This window comes from Vulpes lagopus, chromosome 6, assembly GCF_018345385.1.
Source record: "Vulpes lagopus strain Blue_001 chromosome 6, ASM1834538v1, whole genome shotgun sequence".
Taxonomy (NCBI): domain Eukaryota; kingdom Metazoa; phylum Chordata; class Mammalia; order Carnivora; family Canidae; genus Vulpes; species Vulpes lagopus.
The window spans coordinates 27214964-27235139 of NC_054829.1; the positions used below are offsets into that span (position 1 = coordinate 27214964).

At 48.1% G+C, this 20176-nt stretch overlaps 1 protein-coding gene across 8 annotated transcripts in view; it reads left to right on the forward strand.

Moving 5' to 3' along the window:
• The window catches only part of DPF3 (double PHD fingers 3), a 257146-nt gene that overhangs the window by 80624 nt on the left and 156346 nt on the right, over positions 1–20176 (forward strand). For 5 of the 8 annotated variants that reach the window (XR_005988341.1, XR_005988340.1, XR_005988342.1 and 2 more), the window contains exon 2: positions 18637–18797. Coding sequence is in view for 5 of the 8 variants with exons in the window: in XM_041758213.1 (XP_041614147.1) it covers positions 18637–18797 (161 nt within the window). In the remaining 3 variants the exon portion in view is untranslated. Of the gene's footprint in view, positions 1–3639; positions 3773–3867; positions 4486–18636; positions 18798–20176 lie in introns of those variants that run through there. The other 3 variants (XM_041758215.1, XM_041758216.1, XM_041758217.1) reach the window with 3 other exon arrangements.

Here is a 20176-nt window from a genome sequence, read left to right on the forward strand (position 1 = left end):
GTAGGAGGAGTTGCCAGGATGAGGGGCCCCCTTTCAGCAGTGCTGACTCAGGCTCAGGACTCTTCCCACCCTGGGCAGAAGCCACCTGGGGGAGAGAGGGACCAGGCTTTATTCCCTGTAGCTGGCAGCCCCTGGTGTGGCCCTAGTGGGGACCCAGAGTTCTCCACTGGAACTTTGGTCCGAGAGAGCAAATCAGGCGGATCAGGCCTGACCTCAGTCACGTGCAATCCTTAGCGCCAGAAATACCAGCACTGTGAGGGTTGAGCAACAGTTTTCCCCTCACCATCAAGGATGGTTTTAACTGTTTCCTACCTTGGATTTTTGTTATTGTTGAAAATAGCTACCAGAGAGCAGAAGGCTAAAAGGAAGATGGAAACGGGGGGCAAATGAACCTTATAAAATGACGTGTTGATAAAAACACTAGAAACTATAAATATGTAAAAACTCTGTTTCTTGGGGAAGTAGAATCACTGATGGTGGAAAGCATCTAAGAAACTTCACACCCTATCTCACTTGCTACAACAACCCAGTGAGGTTGGTAGGGAAGGACCATTTTCTTTTCATATAGATCTCACAGATGTAGATATGGTAAGAGCATTTTTTGGAAAAGATTTTATTTGAGAGAGAGAGAGGGAGAGAGCACGCGCATGTGCGGGGGGAGGGGCAGATGGAGAGGGAGAAGCAGACTCCCCCTGAGCAGGGACCCTTTTGTGGGGCTCGATCCCAGGACCCCTAGACCATGACCTGAGCTGAAGGCAGATGTTCAACTGACTGGGCCACCTGGGTGCCCTCATTAGGGCCATTTTAAAGCGGATCAAGAGAAGTTTTGCTGTCTCCTATCCAGCGCATTGTGTAGTTCTGTCTCCCACATGCCTTACTTCTCTTGTCACTTTTCTACCTCACCTTACCCCAGTGGGAAGATCTGCCCCCTTTCCATCCTTTCCTCTAATTCTACCTATCAGACTCCACTTTTATAAAACCTTCCAGAATGATGCCTGACTCACTGATCTCTCCACTCTTTATCAGCAACAGTGTTGTAGATTGCATTTACTATTCACAGCGTATTTGAGTTAAAGGCTGTAGACACAAAAACTATCCCTACCCTCCAGAGGCCTACATTCCAGGAAAATAGAAATAATAAGACCTATTTTCACAGAGTTGTAATGAGTAAATGAATTACTATACACACGATGCTTAGCATAGTGCCTGAGACATAGTAAGTGCTCCATAAATCCAGCATGCCAAGGGTTTTATGTGATATTTAATTCATGCAACAGTTGAGAGAGGCCGATTTTCCTGTCTCCTTTTACAGATAAAGAAAGGGATGCTCAGATAAGTTATGCAATTTTCCCACAGTCACACAGCTACTTAGCAGGAGATCTGAGATTCAAATTCTAAAACCCTCTCTCTTTTTTTGAACCTCACCCGAGATACTTTGGTGATGAAAGCAAATGACGCACAATGTTGTTGTAAGATAAAATCCCTGTTCCTTTGGTGCCTGCCTCAGTTTGCCCATATACGAAATGGGAGGGTGAAAAGATTCATGTTGGGGATTGTTGACTGTAGCCCTGAGCCCAAAGTGAGCACAACACAATTTAAAATAACACCGTTGTTTGCAGGAGAAAGACATGTAGGGGAACGCATTGTGGGTCTGTGGAAGATTGCTGGGCTCTCACACTTGTCTTCTTTCAGCAGAAAGTAAACTCAGATCTGGACCATGTCTGATCTAGGAAATTCTGATCGTAAATCTAGATCTTTGGGTGTCTATGGAGGAAGAGCTCAGGCCTCAGCATGAAAGGGTCAGTTTACATTGGACTGAGTGGCCCCTCTGATTCCTGGGACCTGACAGGGCTTTGTTGGTATTTGCTGACTGATAAGTAGTTCGCGTCAAGCTGGTTTGTTTAGTCACTGGGCCTGATAGAGCCAGAGCAACGGGCTCACAGAACTAGTGGGCAGCTCCTTCGTTGCCGTTTACTAAGCAACTAACTTAGTTAACACTAACTGTGTGCCTGGCATGGAGTGAAGGATTCTGGGTGCTTTTCTTTTCTTTTTTTCTTTATTCCTCATGATACAAGGATCCTTTAAAGTTAGTACTTCTGCTGGGAAAATAGAAGCTCACACAGACATGTCTCTTAGGCACCATACATTTTATACTTTAATTAGATTTTTGCTGTAAAGTAGGATATTTTCAGTATTCTATTTTTTAAAAATATTTTATTCATTTTTCATGAGAGACACAGAGACACAGGCAGAGGGAGAAGTAGGCTCCTCTCAGGGAGCCTGATGTGTGGGACTCGATCCCAGGACCTCAGGATCATGACCTGAGTTGAAGGCAGATGCTCAAGTACTGAGCCACCCAGGCGTTCCTATTTTCAGTATTCTAGAGCTAAGGGCACAACCTCATATCCTACCACCCCTCACCATTGCTGTAACAAGTGCAAGTTGCAGCAGCACTCAGCTTTGGTAGACAGAATAGGGACCCCTCAAAGAGGTCTGGGTCCTAATCCCTGGAATCTGTAAAAATGTCACTTTATAGGGTATAAAGGGACTTTGTAGATGTGATTAAATGAAGGACTTTGAGATGGGGAGATTCTCCTGGATTATGTGGGTGGGCCCAATGTAATCCCAGGGGTCCTTTTAAGAGGGAAGCAGGAGGGTCAGAGTCAGTGATATGACAATGGAAGCAGAAGTCCAAGTGATACAGTGGAGGTAAGCAGCCACAAAGCAATGAATGCAAGCAGCCTCTAGAAGCTGGAAAAGGAAATGAAATGCATTCTCCTCTAGAGCTTTCAGAAGCAAAGCAACCTAGTCAAAACCTTGATTTTAGTCCTAAGCAACTCATTTTGGACTTCTGATCTCCAGAACCATAAGATAATAAATTTGGGTGGTTTTAAGCCAACTTTGTGGTAATTTGTTGCACAGCAATAGGACACGTCAACACACCACCTCTCCACATGTCTTGGATATTCAAAAGTTCCAGCCAAGTAAGACTCTACCTTTGTGTCCTCTACCTCTACCTTTGCATCCCAGGGCCCTTCAATCAAAGGGGATAAGTACCTTCCATCTACCACTGGGATGATCTATACCGGAGTAAGGATTTTGCGGGTGAGGTTGGTTTGGTACTAAATCATCCGCACACTCATGGTTGTGCTTCTGACCTCTGACCCCACTGGCTAGATTCCTTAACCCATGGTGGTTGAGTACGGTACCTGCCACCAAGCAGTTGCTTGACAGATTGTGCTAAAGTTATCAAAGCTGTGATGTTGGCTTTGTCTGAGCCAGCAGTACATCGCCTATAAAGTCCTCCAACACCCTGCACAGGACCAGCCTGATCCTAGCAAAGGGGGCCCCACATTGGACCTGATCACCTCTGTTTTCATTCTAGTCATGGGCAGACAGCTTGTTGTGTACTTGCGGGGCTGCCCTGACGTGCCCCTCTCTCCCCAGTATTGCTTCAGTGGTTAGTAAAGGGGCTGATGGGGCCCAGGCAAAGAGCAAAGGCTGCCAGGGCAAACCTTCAAGCCAGCAAGTCAACATTTATTTATAGATCTTGGAAGGATCCAACACCCCAGGCTGTGGAGAAGGGCCTGGCAGAGGCAGCTGCAGGGAACAGGGGGCAGGGGGCAGTGATGGTGGTGGTGGCGCTGGAGGGGACAGAGAGGCCAGGTGGCATTTGGAGAGCCAGCAGAAAGCAGCAGATTCCAGCAGAGTAAACTGAGGCGAGCTTAATAAGATGGCTATTTATAAAAGCAGGGGCAGGGCAACGTCGGAGGTAAGATGGCACAGTACCCGGGGGCTAGGTCAAGGGGAGAGGGTAGCTTATGTGGAGAGGGCTGCCTGATGGAAACTGTGACCTTCAGTAGACCCAGCAAGCAGGTGGCTGGAGTAGATGCCCCATCTTGCTCTCCTCCCTCCCTCGGCCTGCTGCTGCCATTCGCCATTGGCCCAGGCTGCCAGCCGCAGAGGGCAGATGGCAGGTGGCTGACCAGGACATGCTCCTGGGGGCACAGCGCAGGGAGAAGAATGGTGGAGAGAACCTGGAAGGGCCAGTGCAAGAGAGTTGGCACAGAGAAGCAAGGGCTCGGGGAGAGGAAGGCCAGGGACATTTCGGGATACGTGGGTGAAGAGAGTTGAGTCACCCAGGGGACCCGGCCAGAGGCTCCGTGACAGAATGATTAATATCACGGACTCAGGGAGGCTGCCAGAATGAGGACTGACTTTACCCTACTTCTGTGTGGTCCTGGGCCAGCCGTGCAAGCTCTCGAAGCCCGTTTCCTCATCTGTGAGGTGGGAATGCTAAAGATATATGTTCTACCTCCTAGGGGGGTGCAGTGAAGTACTGAGGTACTCCACAGAACACCGGGGTCACCGGAACCCGGTAAACGAAGATAGGGCTTTCCATGAGACAAAGGGTCTGGCTGAGCAGGCCGTGAGGATTGTGTGAGGCCCAGTGGGGATATTATTTCTCCATCTACTGTACACCAGGTATGTACTTTTCGTCACCGGCCATGCAGAGGTGAACCAACTAGACCAGTCTTTGTCCTGGGAGCTTAAGTATCTTGTGTAGAAAGACAGGTAGTAAGTAAATGTTAATAAAATAATTTTTGATACTTGGCAAAGTGCTAAAAAGACCATTAATCAGGGGGGTGGGTAAAGAAAGAGGGAGTGCTAGAGAGAAGGAGTTTGGGGATGGCTTCGAGGAGGTGGGAGTGAGCAGGACCCAAGGAGCAGAAGCAGCCGCCCTGTAGAGATGAGGAGCGTGCCTGGTGTGGGCCCTGCGGGTACCAAGGCCGGGAGGAAGGGCAGGCTGGTGTTTCTGGGGCAGAGAGGTGGCTTGGGGAGCGGAGCTTCCAGCTGGTGATAGCAGCAGCCTCTTGGGTGGACATGAGGATTGAGTGGAGATTCATTCCCTCCCTCCCTCCCTCCCTCCCTCCCTCCCTCCCTCCCTCCCTCCCTCCCTCCCTCCCTCCCTTCCTTCCTTCCTTCCTTCCTTCCTTCCTTCCTTCCTTCCTTCCTTCCAAGGTTTTATTTATTTTTTCATGAGAGACACACAGAGAGAGGCAGAGACACAGGCAGAGGGAGAAGCAGGCTCCCTGCGGGGAACCTGATGTGGGATTCAATCCCAGGACCCTGGGATCATGCCCGGAGTTGAAGACAGATGCTCAACCACTGAGCCACTCAGATGCCCTAAGTGGAGATTTCTTTTCTTCTGACACAGAAAGAGAGAGAAGCAGAGACACAGAGGGAGAAGCATGCTCCATGCAGGGAGCCTGACGTGGGACTCTATCCAGGGTCTCCAGGATCACACCCTGGGCTGAAGGCAGCACTAAGCCGCTGAGCCACCTGGGCTGCCTAAGTGGAGATTTCTTTTCTTTTCTTTTTTTTTTTTTTTAAGATTTTATTTATTTATGAGAGACACAGAAAGAGAGAGAAGCAGAGACACAGAGGGAGAAGCATGCTCCATGCAGGGAGCCTGACGTGGGACTCTATCCAGGGTCTCCAGGATCACACCCTGGGCTGAAGGCAGCACTAAGCCGCTGAGCCACCTGGGCTCGCCCTAAGTGGAGATTTCTTTTCTTTTCTTTTTTTTTTTTTTTAAGATTTTATTTATTTATGAGAGACACAGAAAGAGAGAGAAGCAGAGACACAGAGGGAGAAGCAGGCTCCATGCAGGGAGCCTGACGTGGGACTCTATCCAGGGTCTCCAGGATTTTCTTTCTTTCTTTTTTTTTTTTTTAAGATTTTATTTATTTATGAGAGACACAGAAAGAGAGAGAAGCAGAGACACAGAGGGAGAAGCAGGCTCCATGCAGGGAGCCTGACGTGGGACTCTATCCAGGGTCTCCAGGATCACACCCTGGGCTGAAGGCAGCACTAAGCCGCTGAGCCACCTGGGCTGCCCTAAGTGGAGATTTCTTAGCCCGTGACTGGCACCCATACGTGCCTGAGGATCCTTAGTTATTGGCTGGTGTTACTATTACTTTAACACAAATTATTCTTTTAGAACAGGAGGGCGTAAATAAGTGGGTAGATATGATATAAAATGTTCCAGCGGGTCTGTAGACTTTTACTGCCAGGCGGTGCAGAACAGTGTTGAAGAGTCCAGACTCTGAGACGGGAACGCCTGGTTCAATCCTCGACTTGGCCGCTCCCTCGGGGACCCTGAGCCTATGACCACAGCTGTCACAGGGTCCTCATCTGTGTCATGGGGGAATAGGAAAAGCGTCTCTCTCATGGGGTTGCTGCAAAGATGACATGTGTTCTTCTTTCTAATGAACTTGGACCGCTCTGGAAGCTGGCCCACGGTAAGGGCCACCTGGTGGTATTGTCACTGCTGAGGCTCAGGAGTCGACTTGGTGCCGGGGAGCCGTGAGCCAAGGACTCTGTCTGTGAGGAGCTCACAGTGGGTCGAGACATGTGTTCATGGAGATCGGTCTCACCAGGCAGCATCTGATGCTCGTTGAATAAGCCTGATGACCATTACTGGTGGGGTCATCATCAAAGGGCTGCAGGAGGGAAGGGAAGGCTCTCAGGAGGGTTGTCGGGACCAGATCTGATGGCAGCAGGTGAAGAAAGGACAATCAAATCGGTGTCTGCCCTTCCGATGTAGCCTTTTGTAGCCGTGTGCATGTTCCCGGGCCGAGCCTCAACTTACCTCTCATATTTGTTGGGAAGGAAGGTTCCCCTGCCCCCGTCCGTCAGCTCCTATGGGGCCCTGAACTCTGAGGGAGGTTGTTGAGACTCTTCTACCCTCAACGTCCCCCAGGCCAGAGAGAGGAGGAGAGGTTAGAGGTCAGAGGACAAGAGCTGGGGAGCTGGGAGGACGAGGTGGAGGTGGATGGCAGTGTGGATAGAATTAACCAGAACCCTGTGTGTCTGGCAACTGGCAGATTCTTGTGGTAAGATAAGTGGAACCCTCTGCAAGGTAATTATTAGAGAGCATAAATCGCCCAGATAACCTGTCCTCAGAAGAGATATTGATGGCTGTGGGGCATGTGCTGGAGGCCATCCCCCCTCCACAAATATTGACTCCTGTCCCCTCCTCGCCCCCCATCCCCCTCCTCTTCCTTCTGTCTTGCCTTTCCTCTAATCAGCTGCCCGTCCGGCCCTCCTCCCCTACAGACCTCAGCCTACTGCTCAAGCAGGCTCTTTGGGACGCTTCTCTTTGCTTGCCTCTTGGCTCTCGTAATGATGGAGGTCCCAGAACACAGCACACCCCCCCGCACCCCTGAAGTTCAGCAGAGATTGGTGGATGAGGTGCAGCCCCTGTGGGGAAGAGTCTTGACTAACAGAAGGAAGCCCTAAGCTTCTTCCCTTGGGCCCAGGTCCCCAGAAATGCCCTTACCTAGTGCTGTTGGGTCAGCGTCAGGCTCTGGGAAGGGCCAGGACCATACCTGGTCCCAGGGATGAAGAGAAGGGAGGTCAGGTGCTTAGCACAGTGGGCAGGTAGTGGGCACCTGTTGGCACATCTCCTGCTCGTAGAACTTTCTGAAGCCCCCTCTTCTCTCCAAGCCTGTGGGCCTCCTGGTAGGGAGCTCATGCTTTGGCTCATGTTCTCTAAGTATTTGTTTAACAACTATAGAAAAAGGCAGAAGGCCTGATGAGGGACAACTGGAAACAGCCTTTCCTCTCTGGTCCTGAGTTGTCCAGTTTCGGCCCCGACCAACACCCCAGTTCTTGGCCAGACTGGATGTGATTTCCCTCCAAGCCTATTTATTGCCATCGCTGACTGTGTTCAGGGTGGAGGGGCTCTTACCTCCCTCTGACCCCACACAGCCTATCTGTTACCAGCCAAGCAAGGGCACGTTTGAGGGGGGAAGCAGGAGTTGTTAGTACTGATTGCTTGCACCTCAGTGTAAGCTGGGCCTGGGCCACGCAAAATGTGTCCAATATATCAAAGTTCTCTGCCTCAGATAATGCTGTTGAATATAAGCCTCTCCAAATTCCACAGTTCCGGTGATGTTCTAATCCTGGTGAGATTGGACCCTGGGTGCTGCCTGGCTGGCTTGCCCTGTCTGTCCATTCCGACTCTGTATTTTCCATCGTCTGGTATATGTGAAGAGGATTCTCTCCATTTGACAGAGGGGAACCTGGGGTCCAGAGGGGTTGATGGACTTGCTGAAGACACAGTGACCAAATTCCAACTTAGACCAGGACCCAAGGTCCCGCCTTGATTTCCCCATGAGCCTCTCAGGACCAAACCCTATCCCTCCACTCCAGGGCATGATAGAATGTCCTCACCCAAACAGCCAAGGGCCGGGATGCTTCTGGAAGCCTAGTGCTTCTGGAGAGGCGAGAAGGGATGAAGGAGGCAGGGAGGCATGGGAGGCAGGAGAAGCCTGGACGAGAGCCTCATCTGTGCCTGGTGGTTCATAATCGTGTTATTTGGAAAGAGGGGTCAAGGAGGATTTGGGCACTCAGGGAGGGGACAGTGATCTCAGTGCCCCTACTTTCACTCCACAGGAGGAGATGAGGCCTCTGCAACTGTGGGAAGCCTGCTTCGCTCATTGGCCAGCAGCGGCTTCTAAGGAGAAAGGGCTTTTGAGAGAGGCTAGAAAAAAAAGTAATTTCCAGTGATGAGTTTTGCATGCTGTAGTTAACAATAATTATTAAATAGGTAGGGTGAGCTCGTGCTTGTTTTCCTTATTATTAACCATATTTATGGGTTTTTATTAAGTTGTACCAAGCTGGGATAATTGTCAAATGCTCTGCTTGAGCTTTGTGACTCTTGGCCTCCCATGCTATTTTCTTTTATTCCAAGGGTGGAGTCTTTTCATCATTCGAGACTTAGGTTATAAACCGGGAGTTGGCAAACTTTCCATAAAGGTCCAGAAGGCTTTGCAGGTCACGCAATCACTGTTGGAACTCCTCAACGCCACCGTTGCCGCCTGAGAGGAGATCGGACCATATGCACATAAGTGCACGTGGCTGTCTTCCAATAAAACTTTATTGGTAGGAATCTGTGGGGGCTACATGTGGCCCCAGGGCTGTCATTTGCAGACCCCTGCTGGAAACAGTGGAGAAATCCTGGGACTAGGAGCCTGGCTGCCGAGGATCTAATCTAAGCCCTGGCCCCCGTGTGACTAGAGGAAATTACTTCACCTCTCTGGTTATTGGTTTTCCTGGCAGTACAGCAAGCCCTTTGCATTAGACAATCTCTAGCACCTGGAATTCTTATGGTAATCTGGCATTTTGCTTTTTGTCCCTTCAGTCAACATTCAGAGAGAGCCACAGGGCTTCTCAAAGCCCGTTACCCCTTGTTCACCTGTGGGATAGATTTGGTTTCTAAACCACATAATAACGTTTTGTATTTCTCTGATGGTATCTTTTCAGGCAGCTCCGTAACCAACCTACTTCTTGAGTTACTAAGAGGTGGCTCTGTGACAGGCTCTGTGACTAACAGTACCTCTGGAACTGGTTGGCAGTTTGGGAAACTGAGGCACAAGAAGAGAAATGGCTGAGATCACCCAGCAAATTGGTGATGCTTTTAGAAAAACCTGGTGCCCCCCTCCCCACTCCCAGTAAAAGGAGTGCTGTTCAGGTTATTCCAGTTTGAGAGGTTCAACTCTCAGTGAGGGGGCAGTGGTGCCCCTGTGAGAGGCTGAGAGCAAGGTTCCAGACTGAAATTGCCTGGATTTATAGCTTCATAGCACCACCTGATACCATGGGCAAGACACTGCGTGCCTCCGTTTCCTCATCTGTGGAACGGAGGGAAATAATAAGATGGGGCTGGATGAGGATGAAATGAAATAATCTGTCAAGTGCTTAGAACAGCACCTGGTGCACATAGTAAGTGCTCAGTAAATGGTGGCTAGGCCACAGTTTTTGTTACCACCATCTTGTTGTTGCCCTTCTGTAAATACGTCAAGGATGTCTCTTCCTCGTTTTTATACCTGATTCATCTTCAATTCTTGGCTTGGAGATGCAGGCTGACTTGTATGTCAAGTGACTCTTGATGAGGTAGGATAGAGGGAAGGGAGGGAGTGAGGGAGGACGGGAACTTGGGAACAGGTCCATGAGGGAAGGAGGGTCAGATTTTAAATACAGTTAGGTCCCCTTATATTGTTGGGTTGGCAAGAAAAATAGGCTTCCCTTCAGCAGTATGGAGGCTCTGATATATTTTGTCTTCATCCCAGGATGTAGAGATTATAAGGGAAGATTTAGGTATTTCTAGGGTACATTTACCTTTTAGTTTTGGTCTTCTTTGTTTCCCAGAATATGTTGATCTTTTCTACCGGAGAATTTAAGTTTGGTGACATGACCAGCCTCTTGGTCATCCTGGCTTTGTTTTGTCCTTATTAAAAGGTTTATAAGCATGTGCCTCAAAAACTAGCAGGCCTGAGGCAGTTTTCTCAGAGGGCTGCCAAGAGAAATTGGGGTGACTCTCAACCTAGTGGCAGGTTAAATGAGACTCAGTGCTTCTTTGTTTGGCTTGATGTCCCTTAGAAGGGCAGCCTGGAGATCATTTGGTCTGCAGGGCGTTTGCTTCTACCGGCTGATTTTAACCAACTCTGACAGGAGGGCAGAGGCCCCCAAGCGAGGTCAGGACCACAAATCCCATCCCAGCAGGTGCATGATGGGGAGACAGCGCCCTCCGGATGACCTTCAAGTTCCCATTGATTTCCCGTCAAGCAGTGCTTCCCCACCCCCATCCTGCTCCTGCCCCTGCCACTACCCATAGGCTGGGGGCTTTGGAAGAGGACATGGCTCAGCTCTCAGGGAAAGAACATGCAGAGGAGGTTAATTCAGAGACAGGTCCTTTCAGGAAACTGGAGTAGGTACATTGGGGACCATCGTCTGGCACTGCTAGTTTACAGTGCTAGTATCAGGACTGGAATGTTCTTTTTGGGCATAGGAGAGAAGAGCTGATGTCACGAAGGGCATCATTTATTCCCTTGACCCTACTTCTCTACAGGTTTTGTAGTGTTTGTGTGGCATCCATTGGGTCCCGAGCAAGATTCAAGTATGGACTGTGGAATAGGCTCCTAATCTAGTGATGAGTGTGTCGGGCAGGGAGGATCAGAAGTGAGAAGGTGGTAGTGTCATTCTCATTCCCTGTGTTGGGGCCTCCCCCTAGCAATGACCTTCTTGCCCTCTGGGGAGCCAGGCTCCTGTACCAGCCCAGCTGGCTGTTGCAGGTAGCCTGGGATTTTCACTAATTTTTTTTTCGGTGTTATCTGTTGAGCCATTACCTTTGCACCAGATCATGTGTTAGGTTCAGAGTGGTAGACAAGAGAAATAAAGACCCTGCTCTTACGAAGTTCATAATTTTGTTATGTAGAGACAACCAGCAAACAAAGAAAAAAGCAGAAAAAGGTTGGTAGCCGGTGAGTATAATGAAAAAAATAAAACAGAATGGGACATAGCAAGGACTAAGGCAGGGGTGGAGTACAGTGGGCTGCCTTAGGGTGGGTCAAAGAAGACTCTTCTGAGAAGAACCCAGCCATGAGAAGACCCGGGGGAGCTGTATACAACGAGAGGAAATAGCATGTTCAAGAGTCCTGAGGTGGGATGATTTTGGTATATACAAAGGACAGAGAGAAGTGCAGTGAAGATGGGGTTGAGTGGACAAGAGGGCAGGGGACAAGAGGAAGTAGGAAAGGTGGACATGGCCAGACAGTCTGGGGGCCTACAGCTAGGGGAAGGAGTTTGGATTTTATTTTGAGTGCTGTGAAAGCCATTGGAGGGATTTAAGGAGGAGAATGTCATGATCTGATTTCCATTTTAAAAAGATCACTTGGACTGCTGCATTGAGAATTGACTACCGAGGATGTGTTATTTGTGGCTGTGTTTTAAATGCCAGGCCAATATTCCCTTTATCGGGGAGGACAGCCTTGAGGCCCTCGTATTCCAGCAGCGAAGATGGGGTCTGAGGATATGTTTATCTGAGAATTGTCTCTAATCAATGTTCCACTTCTACTGGCAAGCACACCTGAGGGACAACATCCGGGTGCCCAGCTCATAGCTTGGGTTTCAGAGAGGACTCAGCCTATGAACCAGGGAAACTAAAAATACTTTCTTAATCAATGAAGTTTCTGTGATGGGCGTGTGTTTTCTTTCTAGGTATGCTTTACCCTAAGATAAAGCAGTCTTTTTTTTTTTTTTTTTTCCACTTTTGAAAGTTGGTTGCATTCTACACATTCTTTAGCCTCCAGAGAAGAGATTTATTTTGTCACGTCTGGATGCCATTTGAAAGGCAAACCTTGGATACAAGAAAGGCTACAGTCCTCTTCCTCTCTGGAGCATCCCCCTTTCCTGACCCCCCCACACCTCCATTATTTACTGGAAGGAATCATCCTTTTTCCCCTCCAGCCTCCAGTCTCTTGTCCTTGGCAGCCCCTTGACATCAACCCTGAGTTGCGTATGTCATCAGAACACCCAGTGGCAGCTCAGAAATCATGGCCAGGTTCAACATAAATTCCGTCTTGCTTAGGCAGCTTTGCATAATAAGTCCCTGAAAAGTCTTCACCAGAGTAGATGCTGGAAAAGGGATTTATTGGGTCTAGCAGGCCTGAACATCAGACTGCATGGCATTTAAGTCATGATAGGGGTTTTAGGGTTCAAATTCTTCATCAGATTTGGCTTTTGCAAGGCAACACCCTTGTCCCCAAGGTGACTTTCTTGCGATGTTTGAAGGTCAGAGTTACTGCCAGAGTGACTCAAAGAATGTTAGGATCTTCTCCATAAATTTGCCTTAACCAGGCCTCTTAGATGTTTCACGAGGGATGAGGATTTCTGTGGGGCTAGTGTGCTACAGGTTAGTGCTGCTTAATCCATGCCAGCTGCCAGAAAAGAAATTTCAGGAACAGACCCAGCTGAGTTAAAGTCAGCTAGCTGGGCTTTCCTGCTCTGCCATTAGAATGTGGCCAAAAGACATCACCACAAGGCCCTCTTGTTCTTCCCCTTGCTTTGGAGAGTGGGGAGTTATCCTCAGGTCAGTGAGTCTCATGTGTCTCAGAATTACTGGGGGATCTGTCAAAAATACAGATGTCTAGATTACATGCCAGACCTCCAGAATCAGAATTTCACAGCCCCACTTGCCCCCACTGATTCTGACATAAACCAAAGTTTGAGCGCCATTCCCTAGACCATTCTTCTGGAGACTGGGGTGATGGCATTCTTGATAAGCACCGAAGGCACATCTGCATCAGCAGAGGAAGAGCTAGTCCTCCTAAGGTGGTCTGATGACAGCACCACATTCAGTGAGCTTCTTGTAAAGTTCAGAGAAGGGGAATATTAGTTCTGTGTCTTGCACAGTGGCATGAATATTGTAGGTGGAGAAATGAAAATCTTGAAAGCCAAAGGGATCTTTTTTAAGATGATAGGGAAAATTCAGTGAGATTCAAGCTTGCAGGATATCCATTTTCAGCTGCCTAAGCTTGTGCTCTGGAGAAGCCAGATAGTTTCAGGCTCACCTCATCTGCATATGGAGAAAGAGTGTCCCCCAGCATCTCTCAGCTGGGAAGCTTCCATTAGGATGACCTGACATTTCAATCAAGTAATCAATATTTATCATGTTCTCTGTAGTGTGAGCACTGTGCTTGGTTGGCTAACATGGACATACATAGCTCTTGGTTCCTGTCTTCAAGATTCTTATAATCTAGTTGAGTGGGAAGAGATAAGGATGGTAGAGACCGGCCAAACACAACTGAGACAGTCGGGGAGCTCTGAGAGGGTGGAGGGCAAACACTGTTGGCAGGGATAACTGGGTTGGGGGTGGGTGTGTGTCCTGGAAGAAGCAGGCCTTCAGCTGGCCCTTGAACAGATTAAGATTGGCCAGGCCAGGGGCAAGAGGCAAGAATTTCAGGTTGAAGGAAGGACTTGAGTAAAGGGTATTGGGGTCCAGGGGTAGGGTGGTCTGATTCATATATACAGGAAGGTCAGACGAAGATTCATTCATTCATTCATTCATTCACTCACCATTTAACCCAATATGGCAAGTTCTGAGCTGGGCTTGGGGATAGAGCAGGAAATAAGCCAGGTGCTGTTTTTGTATTTGGGGCAGGCTTTGGGCTGCTGGGATCATCATGCAACAGCTATTCAGCTCCCCTTGTTGCCTGAGGTTTGGCCCCAGCCACCCTGCTGCTTAAAGTCTTAGGATGGAGGTTTGGGTTGGCATCCACCAGCCTCAAAGACACTGCATCAGTGAGTCCGTGTGTGTGTGTGTGTGTGTGTGTGTGTGTGTGGTGCGGAAGGTATCAACCAGCTGAAGCAGCTAGTATGCCACAAAGTGGCAGAAAATGCTGCTCTTTGGGGGAAGAGAGAGGGAGAGAATGAGAGAGAGGTCATTCTTCTTTCTCTTCTTATAGGGGCACCAATCCAATCATGAGGGCTCCATCCTCATGAACTAATTACCTCCCAAAGGCCCCATCTCCAAATACTAGAGCATTGGGAGGTTCAGGCTTCCACAGATGAATTTCAGGGGAAACAATTCAGTCCACAGCAAACACTCAACCTGGCTCTCTTCGAAGGGCAGCTTTAGGGACTGTAACGGTGAGGAAAATGGAAAGGTTCTTGCATCTTCCAGAATATTGCCCCCTGCTTGCTAGTTATTATAAAATGCTACATAAATGGGAGATGGCTTTCCACAGTGCAGTTAGAGTTCAATATACTTCAATGTAAACAGGAGGAAATTAATGTATGGTGTAGATGAGTCTTAATGTGCATTTGTGGGCGGTGGTGGAAGTGTGGGCAGCTGGGTGAGACAGCAGGAAATCCAGGTGCCCACAGAGAAGAGGAGGGGCCCATGGCGGGGATGGAGGGGCCAGAAATCCTGCCACAGGCTAGGACTTCTTGTTATCTCTCCTTATCTCTGTTTATGTGCACAAATAGCAATGATGGGCCAAGGTCCTGTTTTTAGTCAAAAGGGACTGGTGGCCATGCAGCGGGAATGGAAAGAAGGGGCCACTTCCTGAGAAAGGGAAGAATCCAATGCCAGATGGGATGAAGGAAGGGGAAGGATCAAGGACACCTTACTGGGGAGATACAAGAGTGGTGTTCTCTCAGGTTTCCCTCCACCCCAACACTACCCCAACCACAGAAGAATGGAGACTCTGGGGAGGGAGCAAGCTTCTGGCAGGAGATGAGGAATTTGCTTTTGGACACGTGTTTGGGGGATGGCAGGACCACCTGTTCTTGGGTCAGAACACAGGACCAGAGGGACAGTAAAGAGAGAGGACCCCCAGGTATCTGGGTTGGAGGATTGGACCTGAGAGTTAGCTCAGGGCAGCGGATATGGAATCTAAGCGAATAGGCATGGTGTTGAGAGAGAGAGGTGGAAGCATGAGAAGAAAAGGAGCAGAGGGTCTTGGAGGGGCCGTGATGGGCTCTGAAAGCACATTTGGAGCCTAGTTGGCAATCGTTTTAGAGGAGTCTTATTTGTACCCCTCTGAATCCTCTTTGGTTCCCTGGAATCTGTTTTTCCATAGTTATGCTCAAGGAGGGTCACTGGAAAGTTCTGAGAGCTATGACTCCCTTACTCCAGATTTGATCGCTGAGGGATCTCACCCCTCACGGTGCCCCCAGAACTGGGCAGCCAGCCCTGTTCCAAGCTGCAGGCTGTGGGGGGCTCCTGCTCTAACAGGCAGGGAGCCCAGCAATTTGTTCTCCTGTGCCTTTCCTGCTTCTGATTGCAGCCTTGGGTAGCCTGAAGTAGGCTGTTGATGAGAACATCATTCTACTCTGCCTCGTGCCAGCTTCTTCCAGCCCAAGACATCTATCATCCCGTGGTAATCCAGCCCTCTTGGTTTGATGCAGACAGGTGACGGCTGAGGCTGGGCCGTGCCTGACCCAGCCTGGGGCATGCTGGTCACCGCTCCACAGAAATGAGTCACTCTCTGCCAGCCTTTCCCTGCTCTCTCTGCCCCTTGCACCTTGAATGCAAATGTCACCCCTGGGATCCTATCATTGTGGGATTTTTTTTTCTTTTTTAAAGAAATCCCATATTGAACAGGACATTTGTCCTCTCTCCTGTTTAAATTGCTTTCCACGGGTTAGGGAGACCTGGCCATCGATTTTCTTCTGGAGAGCAGAACAAGCCCTGTGAAGATTTTGGCTAATTAACTTTTGGAGAGGTGCTGCTTGAATTTATCAAAAAGGCTGAAGTCTCTTTTCTCCTCCTGTATCTTGAGAAAGGCTTTAAACTTTTGTTTCCGAGTCTTTGCCAATGCCTGGTCTGTTTAAAAGTGACTTGCCTGGAGATGGGGGGGGGGGGGGGGCTGCAGAGAGAGTGTTGGATGTCACATTTTTGCAGGTTCAATCTTTAATACGTTGTTCCAGTCCAAAGAAGGTTTTCTCTGTTTAGGTAAGAGAGGTATCGTTCACACAAAGATTACGTTTAAAAATACACATTTCCCCCCAGCATGCCTGTTACTAATAACATCGCATGTTACGGAAAGTGGAAAGTATTTAAGATGAAATTAATTTTCACCCAACGCACCACTTTGTTTGACTTTCTTGTTCCATTTGGTGTGGGGCACGGACTTGGCCAAACGCACTTTTCGTTTTCAGCAACTTCCCTTTCTCGTTTCTCTCTTTGGGACTGAAGCTGTGGGAAGCAAGTTAGGAGCGAATGAAGAAGAGTCTAATTTGAGACCCTGTACTCGCTTTCTTTTATGCCGGCTTCCAGAGTTTGTTTTGAGGGTGGAAGCCTTCTCTCCAGTCTATGGGTTCTAGTGTACTGTTTGCTTGTCTTATGGATTCTCTTTCAGCAGAATTTCCGGGGTTGGAAGAGTTAACATCTATTTTGGCCATCTGCCAAAAGATCCTGGGAAACCAGATGACTGTTTCTCACATCGGACACCTCTCTGTTATGTGTTCTTGTCAGTTCTCATCAATGTGGCGTGGCTGGTCGCGGTTTCATGAAGGAGCTGGAACATCCAGGACACCCTGGATGGGGCTGTGTGTCATCTTGCCTGGGCTGAGCTGTCTGGAAAAGTTCTGTTTGCACTGAGCTCTGTCGCCTTAGCAGCAGGGACATTTAAGCTGGTGGGACACAGATGTGAACGCTTTGTAGGAAATGGTTCTTTATTTTTGATCAATCTCATGATCCTTGTTACCATCTTTGATTACATCAGCTCATGTTCCGTTTTATAGCATTTTAATGGGCTTCCATCCCCCCAATTCATTTCCAGCTGTGTGGCTATTATAATTTGATTACAGTTTGGTTTTGCAACTGCTAGGACACTTTCTGAGCACGTTATGCCTTCCTTGTGAGGCTGAAGATGTTCACAGGGGGAAAAGGAGCAAGGGGCTTTTTTTTGAGGAGGCATGTCAATAAGCGATTTCCAAAAGATGCCTCAGAAGCTTCCATGGTTGTATCCTCCCAGAATAAGAAATTTGCTTCAAACTCTTTGGTAGACTCTGATCCCCTGATTTTTTTTTTTTTAAAGAGTACAAAAATCCCTCTAAAATTTTGCTTTCTTTAGTCCTCTAAATATTTTGGTTAAGAACTATATATTATTTTTGACTTAGAGACTTTCTCACCCTGATTTTGGCTTCTTCAAATCTACATAGAATCAAAACAAAGGGACATTCATAATGTTGCTTCAAAATGAGCTACTTAATTCTCCCTCTGGCCCTGCAATCCTTGTGGCTCCTCCTCTTCCTGCCTTTCCTCCCACCGCCCCACAAAGAAGTGCAAGTCTACCTGCACTTCAGAGATTATGTTATTACATTTGTATTTCCTTGAGACATTTATTAACCTCCAACATGTGCCTGTCTTTTATTTGTTAGGTATTTGATCTCTCTGATTTTTTTTTTTTTGCTTTACATTTGATCAGTTTTACCAATGTTATGTTTTTGGTTCTTGAAAAGGATACTCTCTTAAAATTTAGTAGCATCACCACAGGTCCAAGGATACAAAAGATTCAGGAACATAAATTTTATTTTGTTTAATCAGATCACCACTCCAACAAATCAGGAAGGTCTTTCTATTTGCGGTTTAGATCCCAAGAATTAAATTATCTTGAATTCAAAATTCAACTATTATCGCAAACTCTCCCTCTGTTTTCATTTAGAACGTTATTTTCCTTTAAGTGTGTGGTTTTAAAAGATTGGTGCATGCTCCTCTGTGCCTCCTTTCACCATAATAGCTCTCTCTGCTTTTATGGGATATTTCCTCTACCCTTCTGGTCTGTGTTTATATGGGGTGTGTTTCTCTTCTATTGTAATGGAAAGCTGTCCCTCTATGCTGGTGTTGGGTTCATTCTAGAGTGCTTTTGCTGGCAATTACTGAGAACAAAGTGGGGCTAACAGAGGATGTTAGTGAGGGGGCTCTAGAAGCCTGAGCTCCTGGTAGAACCCAGGTAGAAGATTGTTCCAGAGACACTTCTATTCCAGAACGGGACCTCATGCTTCCTGGAACAGGGACTGGTCACTTTTACTGGTGGTTTATCTAGGGGCCCTAGGCTCTTTGTTCAAGGGGATTCTGAATTCCCTGGTGGATTTGGTATGGGAAACAGAACCTGGTTGAGGCCTGACACCAAGTCGGAATCTGTCCCTTGGCAAGGCTCTTGGTACTCCTTGCCTGGGTCTTCATAACTGCATAAGCTGCCCAGGGAGGTAGGTGAGTAGCCTCAGTTTCCTTCTGGGTGTGTTCCCTGGCCTCACCCCTGTCTCTCTCCCTCTCCTGGGCAGGCTTGGGGACCAGTTCTACAAGGAAGCCATCGAGCACTGCCGGAGCTATAACTCGCGGCTCTGCGCAGAACGCAGCGTGCGCCTCCCCTTCCTGGACTCGCAGACTGGGGTGGCTCAGAACAACTGCTACATCTGGATGGAGAAGAGGCACCGCGGTCCAGGTGAGCCCCGCCGCCCTGGCACGTCCGTGCGCTGGCTTCTGGGCTGGATGCAGGAGGCCCGACAGCCGCTGGGCATCTCCGCGGGCGGCCGGGAAGGGCGGGCAAGGAGAGAAAAGCAACCACTTTTCTAGCTTTTGGCACATGTTCCCAGGACGGTGGTGGTGGTGGGAGCGGCAGAGTGAACGGGCTCAGGACTTAGCCCCCAAAAAGGGAAGACCGAGGATGGGAGAATCAGCTTCTCATCTTTTGCCCTTTTGTAGCTTGGTGCTTGTAAGATGGCTTTGAGGCTTGGCTCCTTCATCAGTCCTCTCTCCCTCAGGCTCCTCACCTGTAAGATGGGAATGATCATTGTATTTACTTTGGGGTTTTCGTCAGGATTGAACGAAAATATTCATAAAAGGCTAATGAGTTTGCACATAGGAAGTATGTGCTCCAAAAATGCTGGCTTTGTTGTTGATATTACTATTATTATTATTACTTTTATGCCAGTTTCTAGGTGCCAGAGAACAGAATAGATTAGGGAGGCAACCAGAGAAAAGCGTTTTTCTGGCTCTGTATGGATATATTTTAAAAACCTTTTATTATGAAAAATTTCAAACCCGTACAAAAGTAGAGAGAAGAGTAAAATGAATGTCCATGTATTTATCACCCAGCGTCAACAGTGATCAACTCATGGCCAATCTCGTTTCATTTATACTCACCTCCTACTTTCTTCCTTGGCCCTTGGTTATTTTGAGGTAAATCCAAGGCAGCTTATTATTTTATCTGTAAATTTTTCAGTATGTATCTCTAAACGATAAGGACATAAACAAACAAATCCACAATAGCTATCAAAGCTCCAAGTTAACAATAAAACGTTAATAAAATCAAATATTTGTTCAACATTTATTTCCTCCTGTATTTGAAATCAGAATCCAAATAGGATCCTACATTGTAATTGGCTGATTTTTTTTTTAAGATTTTATTTGTTTATTCATGATAGACAGAGAGGGAGAGAGAGAGAGAGGTAGAGAGAGAAGCAGGCTCCATGCAGGGAGCCCTATGTGGGACTCGATCCCAGGACTTAATCCCGGGACTCCAGGATCACGCCCTGGGCTGAAGGTAGGCGCCTAACCACTGAGCCACTCAGGTATCCCCCTGATGTGTTTCTTAAATCATTTTAAATCTGTAGGTCTTGGGATCCCTGGGTGGCGCAGCGGTTTGGCGCCTGCCTTTGGCCCAGGGCGCGATCCTGGAGACCCGGGATCGAATCCCACGTCAGGCTCCCAGTGCATGGAGCCTGCTTCTCCCTCTGCCTGTGTCTCTGCCTCTCTCTCTCTCTCTCTGTATGACTACATAAATAAAATAAAATAAATTAAAAAAAAATCTGTAGGTCTTGG